The sequence below is a fragment of the Macadamia integrifolia genome, unplaced genomic scaffold (genome assembly GCF_013358625.1).
Source record: "Macadamia integrifolia cultivar HAES 741 unplaced genomic scaffold, SCU_Mint_v3 scaffold404, whole genome shotgun sequence".
Taxonomy (NCBI): Eukaryota; Viridiplantae; Streptophyta; class Magnoliopsida; order Proteales; family Proteaceae; genus Macadamia; species Macadamia integrifolia.
In genome coordinates, this window is record NW_024870075.1 from 391,438 (window position 1) to 402,602 (window position 11,165).

At 36.8% G+C, this 11,165-nt stretch overlaps 1 protein-coding gene across 2 annotated transcripts; it reads left to right on the forward strand.

The window, feature by feature from the left end:
• Positions 1 to 3,668: 3,668 nt before the first annotated feature.
• On the forward strand, positions 3,669 to 8,186 carry LOC122068515 (purine permease 1-like). 2 transcript variants are annotated; one of them, XM_042632389.1, is made up of 3 exons: positions 3,669 to 4,532; positions 7,668 to 7,727; positions 7,822 to 8,055. In XM_042632389.1, exons 1-3 carry the CDS (start codon positions 3,753 to 3,755, stop codon positions 7,879 to 7,881), a joined length of 900 nt encoding a protein of 299 aa, XP_042488323.1. In that variant the 5' UTR covers positions 3,669 to 3,752; the 3' UTR covers positions 7,882 to 8,055. The 2 variants fall into 2 exon arrangements, with proteins under 2 accessions (XP_042488323.1, XP_042488322.1); XM_042632388.1 differs by having other exon boundaries at positions 3,672 to 4,532; positions 7,668 to 8,186.
• Positions 8,187 to 11,165: the final 2,979 nt, after the last annotated feature.

Genomic DNA, 11,165 nt, shown 5'->3' on the forward strand with positions numbered 1-11,165 from the left:
ATTGGCTTCGTGTTGATACAAGGACCACACAACTTGGCTGCAAACACCCCCCCGGCAAAAAAAAAAAAAAAAAAAGACTAATGATATATCTTGTAAAGATAATGTTTGTAAAGCAGACTAGTTGCCAAAGTTTTTTTTATACTCTGATGAAATGATTTTTCAACGCTTTGGATCTGCTATCCCTGCTAGAAGAGCAAATGTGAAGATTCCTACATGGATGGTAGATCTAAAGCGGATTTTTCAAGCATTTCTTTAAATATCTTAACTTCTTAATCACTTCTAACGATAACTATATAAAGATCAAAGCTAACTTTTTCTCTCTCTTTTTTTCCCCTTTTTTTTTATTTTAATTTTATTTTATTTTATTGGCAAATACTATAGATCAAACCTAGCACATTAATAGAAAATGATGTAAACCATACGTTAAGAAAATTTGGACCACCTAAAAATATTGTGACATATTTAAAGGAAGAAGAGGAAAGTGGCTCAATCAAAATTGGCTGAGGGTCACCCACATAACCTTGGTGCAAAATTACATATCCAAATCCAAAGCTCACAAATTTTGATCAATAGATTTGATTTAAATAGGAACCTTGATAACTAAGTCGTACTTCTAATATTTAATAAATAAAAAAATGATTTTTGTGGAAAAAATGTGGTCCTTACACCCAGACAAATGAGGGAAGACCAGGGGAGGGGGAAAATGATCGGCCTTCCCTATAAAATGAAAAACGACCTCTCTTTTAAGCTTTCTCGTACATCCACATTAGTCTTATCACATGCGTAGAAACACCATCCCCTCACAAAAAACACTTTCCCATATAATAATTGATCTGCTCAGCAAACAAAGCCCACCCACCATTGTGGATCATTGAATAATCAATTTAGGAGTTAGAATATTGTTGTGGTAACGGCAAAGGGCAAAAACAATGGACTATTTAGTCTGTGGGCCCACTTCAAGATATTTGTCATTAATTAGGACCATATTTCTTGGAAAGTGTGAAAAAAAAAAGCCCAAAAACGTGTACTATTTTGGTTTAACCATGGCCCATGAAACGTTGCCGAAAGGCATCACGGATAAATAGACTCATGGTCCATACCAACTCCAACTCATAATTTCCTTTATTTTATATGACAATTTATTAATGACAGTATCTCCAAGTGATAGAACTAATAAAAGCCCTAATACTTTAGATTAATCTTCTTCCTTAAATTTATGGAATAGAATATATTGATAGTACCTCAATATCATACATACTATACATCCAATGGAGGCATAAGATTGAGACCAGTTCTTAATATTTTTAAAGGGAGAGGGTTCTATGAACAAGCCACATAGAGAAATATATCAATGAGATGTGGTAAAATGGTTTCGTATATTTGGGTGGACTATTACATCATCTATAAAGGGAAATGTGTCTCATTATCTGCTAATTATTTACTGACAAAAAAAACTATTGAAACCCGTGCAAGGGGCTTTCTCTTCTTGGATTGAAGTGAAGAAGGATGGATAGAGCATTGGAAAAATATGAAGCAACTCGGAGGAACTAGAACACTTATTTTTTGAAATAAGCATCACTTTGTGGCTTTGGAGTGCGATCCCTCTTTTTTGTTTATGTGTATAATTCCTTACCACTAACATCATTTTGACTCAGGCCTACAAATGACATGGTCCTTCTTATGGCCCACATGGCCCACATGGCCATGAACAATTATTCCAACCCTAACATATCCTACCAAAACGTCCAAGTAGTTTGGAGATTTTTTTTTTTTCTTTTTTGGTGAATAAAAAAATATATTATATAGGAAAGACGGATACAACAAACAAAACCAATCGTTTAAACAAGGTTAATGATCATACCCAAAGAACGAAAAGAAATGGGTATTTAATAAAGAGGGACAAACATAACCAAAAATCCAGGAGGAGAGAAGAAACTTGGAATATAAGAAAAAAGGAGAGAGAAACATACAAAAATACCTGATGATGCAATAAAAGATTCGGATCCTGTATATGCTTTATTTTTCTAGGACCAGCCACCGATGAAGAAAAGCTTTGTCCTACTTTTTTTAAACAAATATTTAAAATCCATTAAGGAATCAAAAGTCAAGAGTCCAGGGATAAGATTGTAGACTTACTGAGAACATCCAGTGGAAGCAAAAGGTCTGCAATCAGATGGTGCTACCATTCATAGAAAGATGGAATATATTTTCTACGAAAGAGTCAAAACAAGATTATATTCCACTGAAGGGTCAAATTAAGTTTTTTGTTAGAATCTACTTAAGAGCACAAGAACTGGTGGATCCTCGCAATCCTATGACTCTACTGCTATCACAAGTCACCACCACTCTTACGTAGAAAAATTATACTTAAGTGCTCCTTTTTGCTGCCTTTAGAATTCATTGACACCCTAAGTCACACACGGTAAGAGAAACCAAAGTCCCAAAGAAAGAAAAGGAGAGAGTAGTGGGCGACAGATAAGGGTGAGAGCAACAGTCCAACAAACATGCAAAGAAAAAAACAAGCCCTTCAATTATTTTAGAAGTTGTAGAGGATCTCATTTTGATGAGGGAAAAAAATATCTCAGTTTCTCCACTGTCTATTTTTTGGTTGATAATTTATTGAGGACTGAGTTTTCCTAATTGGTGATCATGTATAATTAGGGGGCAGAGAGATAGGGAATGATGGGGTCTAAGAAAATTTTGTCCATTTGTTTATGGAAATTAGATTCTCTGACATTCATGTGCAGTTTCTGGCATTGGAAGAGGCTATTAAGGGAAGCTTGTCAAATAGAAGAATATTTAAGGCATCTCCTAAAAGGTATTATGGTAATCTAGGTGCAGTATACAATTTTGGTTTTGGGCTATGTTGTGGCCTCATCACGACCTTTTCTAGATTGAATCATTTGCTTGAACGTATGGTTTAAAGTATCTCTGATCCAATATGATACTATTTTGATACGTATCTAATATTTAGTCGATTGATACAGAAATCGATACTAATACTTTAATCATTGATCTTTAGCATATCTTAGCGCATTTTCGATATAACACGATACTATCCAATACGTATCTTAAATTTAGCTAATCAATACGACGATCAATACCAATACTTTAATCCTGGCCTGAACGTCCACCTAAATTGCATCTTTGGTGGGAAAACCCTTTCCCTCTTCCTACCATGTAAAAGGTGAAAATGGGTTTATACGAAAGCAAAAGAGTTGAGATCCTTTTTATGTACGCTCACCTGACCTTACACTTAGGTGTTAACACCTATCCCACTAAATTTCATTTAACGGGTGAAAAGGGATATGTATGGAAATAAAAAGTATAGGTGTTAGCACATGAACATACACGCAGAGAAACTAAACTCAGAGCAACAAGGAAAGGTGTTGGCACTTGAGACATACATTAATTTGTACATGTGTGATCCATTTTCGATATATCTTTCCCTTTTTTTATTTTTGAAAAAGATTGGGCTGCCAATAGGGTGCCAACATGTCTCATCCTTTTTTTTTTTCTTTTTTGCCCTTTTTGAGAAGACTCTATTGCCCTCTTGTGTTCAACCCTATGATTAATATATGCTACACCAAAATCTAGCGACATGCCCAACCTTCTCCCTTATATTTATATTAAAATGGAGATTAATTACCCCATGCACTATTTATTGATTCTTGAGCTTTTTCTCTCTCTCTCTCTAGTTTAGTGTCTCTCTATATATCTAACAGAAAATTTGGGTTTATTTATCCAAAGTCATGGAGATGAAACCCATGGCGGTTAGCCACCAGGAGGGGTTGAAGAAAGAGGATGCCAAGATGAGCAAATATGTCAGAAGATCTCTCCTCTTAATAAACTCTGCCATGTTGGGCATCGGAAACTGCGGCGGTCCACTGATAATGCGGCTTTACTTCGTGCGCGGTGGCAAAAGAATTTGGTTCTCCAGCTGGTTAGAGACTGGTGGTTGGCCCTTCCTTTTAATCCCTCTCGCCGCCTCCTACTTCCACCGCCGCCGTGCCAAGAGAGGAGGTGGCGGTGATTCACCTGATAATGACACAAAACTCTTCTTCATGAAGCCCTTAGTTTTCTTCGCCTGCGTCGTCATCGGCATCCTCACCGGCGTTGATGACTACCTCTATGCCTATGGAATGGCTCGTTTACCTGTCTCTACCTCTTCCCTTATAATTGCATCTCAGTTGGGCTTCACTGCTTTCTTTGCTTTTCTTCTAGTTAGGCAGAAGTTCACATCTTACTCCATCAACTCGATTTTTTTGTTGACGGTGGCGGCGGTGGTGCTCGGCCTCCATACCAATGGAGACCGGCCGGCTAATGAATCTAAGAAGGAGTACTTTATGGGTTTCTTCTTGACGCTTGCAGCGGCTGCGTTGTATGGGTTGGTTCTACCCATGGTGGAGCTCACTTACAAGAAAGCCAACCAGATCATCACCTACTCCCTCGTCATGGAGATGCAGCTGGTCATTTCCGTCTTCGCTACTCTCTTCTGCACCATAGGGATGCTCGTAAACAAAGACTTTGAGGTACTCTCTCTCTCTCTCTCTCTCTCTCTCTCTCTCTCGTATAAACAAAATCTATTAATTAGAAGATAGAGATCGCACTCGTAAACAAAGACTTTGAGGTACTCTCTCTCTCTCTCTCTCTCTCTCTCTCTCTCTCTCTCTCTCTCTCTCTCTCTCCTATAAACAAAATCTATTAATTAGAGATAGAGATAGAGATCTCACAAATGTTATACTGTTATACGAGTTTTTGACAGGATCTCTCTTACTCGTATAAACAAAATCTATTAATTAGAACATAGAGATCGCACAATTGTTATACTGTTACACGAGCTTCTGACAGGATCATCTTTACTAAGGAGTCATCACCATACTTAATTTTCATAGGAATACAATGAAAAGAACAAGCTCTAAGCTCTATCGAATGAACCATTAGTGGAATGCTCCATGTTTATCCTTTCAAAATTATAGAAGCTCTATGCAATCAACTCCACCAATTAATTCTCAACACAAAATGAAAGGACCTCATTCGGCTACTCTCCATAGAGTGATCCTTTGGTTGAGTGGACCTGAATACACGTCCCTAGGTCACCCCAGTCCTACTATCACTCTCTTTGGGTTCTATGGAGAGGAATCATCTTCTGGAAGGATCTCTAACAATCTACTTATCTCCATGATTGCTTTGTTTATCAGAATGAAGTTAAAAGTCCTCTCTCTCTCTCTCTCTCTCTCTCTCTCTCTCTCTGTGCCGGCCATGATATTTCCTTGTCCTTGATAGAGCTCCAATCATGTTGAGTGATTCCTTCTTGTTCCAACCTAAAGAGAAAAAAAAATTAATTAAATTTGAGATTCCTTCCAATGTGCCATTTCTGAGAGTAAAAACCCACCTAATGGTGTCATATGGCATCATGCTATACTACAAATTAAGAATGTACATCAATCTTACTTTAGCCTGGAAAAGTCCTCTCTCTTTTCTGGATTCTAGATAGCGGCACTCTTGAGTCTTCATAGCCCCACCACCATATGGGGGAAGAAAAAAGTAGAATATTTTGATCAAGGTTGGCTTAGATTGTAAACCATTGAAGGGTTCTTAAATGGACCCACTCTATAGATGATGTGAGATAGGTTGGAGGATATAGCCAGATAGAGAAGGATCAAATTCCCTTAAATGTGACTCCTAAACATAAATAGTGAATTCTTTAGATCCCTTATACAATTGCTTTTTTTGTTTTGAGATAAAAATATCAATTACATGGGGATGAGCCGCTAACTCAACGGTAGACAGCAAAGTACTTGGACTCTAAAGTATGTCTAAGTAAGGTTAGATGTTCAACTTTGGTCCACTTTTTTTATATTTTATATAATAATAAATACATACTACTTAAATATAATAAAGTGTGGCCTGGAGGCCCTCATGGTCCCTTATCTGGCCCCAATATGAATCTAATAAAAAAAAATATCAATTAGGGCTGATCTTAGGTATGAGTTTTAGTTTAGATTGAGATAGAGTTTGGCAGGGATGTGATGAGTACCAGGCCATACCTACCCAATTGCGTATCCAAAAGTATTCTTCTATGGTTGGTAAAGATTAGCATTCGTCACATACTGCCATAATTGTCATACTTTTGTGAGCGCGTCCCATCCATTATCATGATGCAATGATACAGTTAAGTGTTCATATCTCACATTAAATTCAAATTATTATTTTTTTTTTTTCATTTTTCTTTTCTTCTCTATTAATTTCTTCAAAACCCAACTAAGCCTTAAGGTACAAAAGAGTCTGTGGATCATGATTTCAAGTATCAGTGTCGTATAGATTGTATCGTATTGATATTGGTTGAGGTCGATTCTTGATTCTTGATCAATCTGGATGAGTTACCCATATCATTTCAAGGATAAAAAAGTATAAAAATCATATTTTTTTCTGAAAATCAAAGGCAAAAGTGACTAATACCAACCATCCTTTCCTATATCAATCCGGATCAGATCAGTATTAACAAAGACCAATACAGATACCGATACCAAGAACTAAATCCTTGTTGTGGATAAACTCCTCAAAGTACAAAAAGGAGTCTTTGCACTTCATATAATTATGTGATGATGCATATATTTTAGTTTTCTCAAATACTTAAAGGGACATAAATGAAAGAAAAAAGACATACGATCATAAAATCTTTTATGTAAAGTCTTCACACTCATTCACGTACGAGGAATTGATCTGGACTCCATAAAAAGAATATTTTTGGAAACAAAAATAATATAAACTTGCTGCTCACCATACGTGCACGTATGTGAATTTTCACCAAAAAAAAAACTCCAGTTTTGCTGTGTCTCAATTTGTGAACTTTGTTATAAAATATATCACTTTCTGAAATTAGAAACCAAATTAATACTCACTTGTCTCTAAGAATCTGCACTGGATGCATATTCTAATATTTTACTAGTCACCTGTCCAGATCCAAGATCTAGGTGATTTTCATATATTTGATTCTAGTGGTAGAATCCATAGCTACCAGGAATCGGTATATGATACGGGATATGGGATATGAACACTTCAAGTATCGTTTATTTGGTATATTAAATGATACCTTATTGGTAATGTATTGATACTATTTTTCATTTATTCCCTATTAGTTGTATGAAAAGGTTCGATGGTTAAGATTAAAGGTTGTATAAGATTTAGAGAAAAAAGAAGCATAAAATACAAGAAAAATAGAAAATAATGAAAATCATTGCCTCAAATAAAATAAAGGTCAAAGGTTTTGTGCAGAGCCGTGCATGGTACTCAATCATATATTAAATCATTGATGAGTACAGCCGTGTACAGTACATGACCTTTCACATCTATCCAACATCCGGGCACACACCCTCAGCCGTCGGATGCACATTGGAGAGGATGTGGTCCTTTCTTTGACAAACAAGGTTTAAGAATTCGGGATTGGTGTGGGAACAGTCTACATCAATTCTTATTCAAATATTTTTGGAATTAGTTGGGAATTAGCTTGACTCAAACCATGAGAAAAAAATGTATTTTGGAAACCATTTCCTTATTATTATATTTTTTAATTCATAGGTGTTTAAACTAGATAGCGTTAACTGTCAATAATTGAATCAAGAGATTAATCACTGATGAAGTCACTAATTAATATTATATTGTAGGTTATTCCAAGAGAAGCAAGAGAGTATGAACTTGGGGAAAGCAAATACTACTTGGTGGCGGTATTTAGTGCATTTATTTGGCAGTTCTTCTTCTTGGGATCAATTGGTGTCATCTTTTATGGTTCCTCATTACTTGCTGCTGTTATAATTACAGCTCTACTACCAGTTACAGAGGTCTTGGCTGTTTTCTTCTTTCAAGAGTCATTCAAAGTAGAGAAGGGGATTTCTCTTGCTTTGTCATTATGGGGTTTTGCCTCCTACTTCTATGGTGAGTTCAAAGCAAGCAAGAAAAGCAAAAGAACTCCAAAGCCAGTTAATCCTCAACTACATCCTCCATTAACACATGTCTAAGAAAAGCTATATATTTGCGTGTAAGTGGTTCAGCACTAAGGGGCAAGGCCAAGATTAGCCAGCTTTTTTTGTTTCAATTTCCTTCATGTTTTTTTTTTTCCACGGGCTATGAATTCTATTGCAAATGTCTTGGCTAGAAAGGCCCTATCAATTGTGTGTTTCACATAATGGTTGCTTACCATTCCATGACTTTATAATCTGTGTTTCTCTAAGGTTGTTGACTATACATTTTCATTTCACCAAAACAAAAACAAAAACAAAAACAAATACAAAAACAAAAGACAAAATAAAAAATAAAAAAAGAAAAAAGAAAACAAGAACGAGAACAAAAACAAAACCAAAAACAAAAACAAAAACAAGAACAAAATTTTGGTTTATGTACGTAAAAATTTTGCATTTTATTTAAAAAAAAAAGGAGTTTTGGGGTTCAAAACTCTCCATATATATGATTTAAATTAAATATTTTCAGTTAATATGGATGGTTTACAGCCCCATAATAAAGATCTATTTGGCCCAACATTCTAGATCTAAGAATTTGAATTATAGAACTGTCTATTAGTAAATAGCTCATCCATTGTTCAAAATCAAAGTAACTATTGCAATCAAGACATATTACTTTTGCATGATGTGGAATGCATGATTAGAGCTGACAATGGATTTCTAAGAGGCCTGATCAGAACTTGACTACCCAGTCAAATGATTAATGGAAATACAGTATCAGTTATTTAATTAGAATTCTTCTCAAAGTAAACCTCACCCTGTTGTTTATTAATAATGTTAATAAATGTTTTCCCAATAATACAACCATAATATTCTAAATAGGGAAATGCTCCAATGGAACTAAATCACTTGATTCTAATTTCACTATCTGCTTTTAGGCTCCATCCATCAATACATAAAGAAAATTACTGTATACATGGATCTTAGATCTCCTTCAAATCTGTTTACGAGCATCATCAAAGAAACTGCTGTGACACCCAGAATTAGTAAATGCGTTCAAACTTCAAACACTAATGAGGGGGAAAACAACTACAATGACACTCAGCGTTGCAACAAATCTCTCTCTCTCTCTCCTGTGTTCCTGAATCCTGACCATGGTTAGAAGACCGTAGATGGTTCTGCTGCTTACACTCCCAGCCCCTGCAGAGTTATCTGTTTGCAAACAAAACAAATGCAGAAAAAGAGGAGAATAGAAGCTGAACCTCATAAGCCTATAAATTCTTAATCTATAGGTGGTGATACATTTCTCGGCAGCCTGGTGCATGCTGTCGGTGGTGATGAAACAACTATTTGAAGAGATGGCTTTGGTTGGTCCATCAGGATATGCTGTTTTTCTCTGTAGATGTCGATGAAGTTAAGGTACCTTAAATAAGATCATAGCTTCCAGGTGCCTTGGCTGCCTTGTTGGTGTCGCCTTGATTTTGGTCCCTCTCCAACGCCTTGGGTCAACTAGATGCCGTGACAATTATGAATAATATCGAATTATTCATTCCATCTCTTTTCCCTTTTTCCCTTCTTGAATTGAATCATCGCCACCACCTCCTCAGCTTCTGTATGAACTTTGAAGCATCTCAACTTACAGATTTCGAGTGGGTTAGGGGCTGGAATGGCTGGGATCTTCAGTTCGGAGTTATGACGAAAACAACCTAAGCCAGAGCTGATCAATCTCAAATTCTCAAGAATTCATTTAACGATCCGATCATACTCCCTAACCCTCTATTTTACCTTGTTTTCTTCTTTTCTCCCCAAGTTTAAATTGTAGTGGTCTCCCTCCACTTCTATCCTCTGAAACCAGAAAACAAAGATTAGTCTGCAACCCCAAATAAATATTCCAAATTCACTCTCAAGTCTCATACCCGATCTCCCTGATCTCTCCAACTTTGTCAACCTCAAGACCCTCCTCCTTGACCACAACTCCTTCTAGGGATCCTTCCCTCTTTCCATCCTCTCTCCCCACCATATCTGAACCAGAGAAACAGATTAAATTCCAAGAGCGCGCTATCCACCACTTCCTCTACCATTAGTCTTTCTCCCCTCCAGATCTGAATGCACATGTACACAGACATCCTACATTTTTCATCAGAAAGAGGGACTCATCCACCATTTTTCAATCAAAGACTACCACTACCGGTCAAGAGACTCAAGACACATTTGCAAATGAATGTCAAGAATCAAAAGGGTCTGGCTTGAGCTGGAGAATGAGAAAGCAGAATGGGAAAATATCCAATTCCAGAATGGGCTTCATTCTTGACCACGTTCCAGGATTTTGAGAATGGAATGCATACCAAACGGTGTTCTTTACAGTTCAGAATGTGTTCTTGATCCAAAATGCATGCCAAACACAACCTTTGTAATCAAATGCAAGTTTCTTCTAGGCCACTGCAATTTTTCTTTTATTTTATCCCCTTCAGTTTACCAAAATGAAAATTTCTCGCTTCACATGACTTCTAACCAAATGGGTTCTTCCACTATAAAAGAGAGAACCAGAGTAGACGTAAAGGTAAGCGATTAATGGCCGCTTTTGGTGTTCCTTCGTACATCTCTAGATTGCACCCCTACACACAGAATTCCACTCTCCTTTGTCTCACTCAAGTGAATTGGTTTCGAGAGCATTCCGCCAGTTTTTGGCAACTTTCACTTTCTACCCAACTCAGTGGTCAGCCTTATGATGGAAGGGCAGCTAGTGCCTCCGTGCTTAGTAGTTCTTTGATATCCATTCCGTGGCAATCCATATATTATATTGATAGTTTCTTTCTGTCATGTTTTAGAAAGAAACTTTACAATACCATCACACCACCAAGGATTGCGAACCACCTAGCTGCTTCGCCTAAGTGATCTATCCATTTTTAGATCTTATTCCCACCGAAAGAAGGCGTTTTTTTTTTTTTCTTTTCATACCAAAAAATCTTGACCTCAACAACATAAACACACTGATGGTGATTGTATGAGCGCTCCCTCATCCCTGGACTGTCACAGGTAATGTATCACGCCAAAAGACATGACAGCCCCAGCCCCCTTTCAGAGATAGATAGATTCTTATAGAAATAGAAACTTTCTACATCCTTTTAGCAGATAACACATTTCCTCAGTCTTATCCTCGGCTGATTTTTGCTACACCTAAAGCATAAGAAGATGCAAAATACTATT

Excerpts from the sequence above, each read along its gene's own strand:
- LOC122068515 (XM_042632388.1), top strand. The coding sequence starts at position 3,753 with ATGGAGATGAAACCCATGGCGGTTAGCCACCAGGAGGGGTTGAAGAAA. Across the intron at positions 4,533-7,667 it reads TCGTAAACAAAGACTTTGAG|GTTATTCCAAGAGAAGCAAG; the intron begins GTACTCTCTCTC and ends ATTATATTGTAG.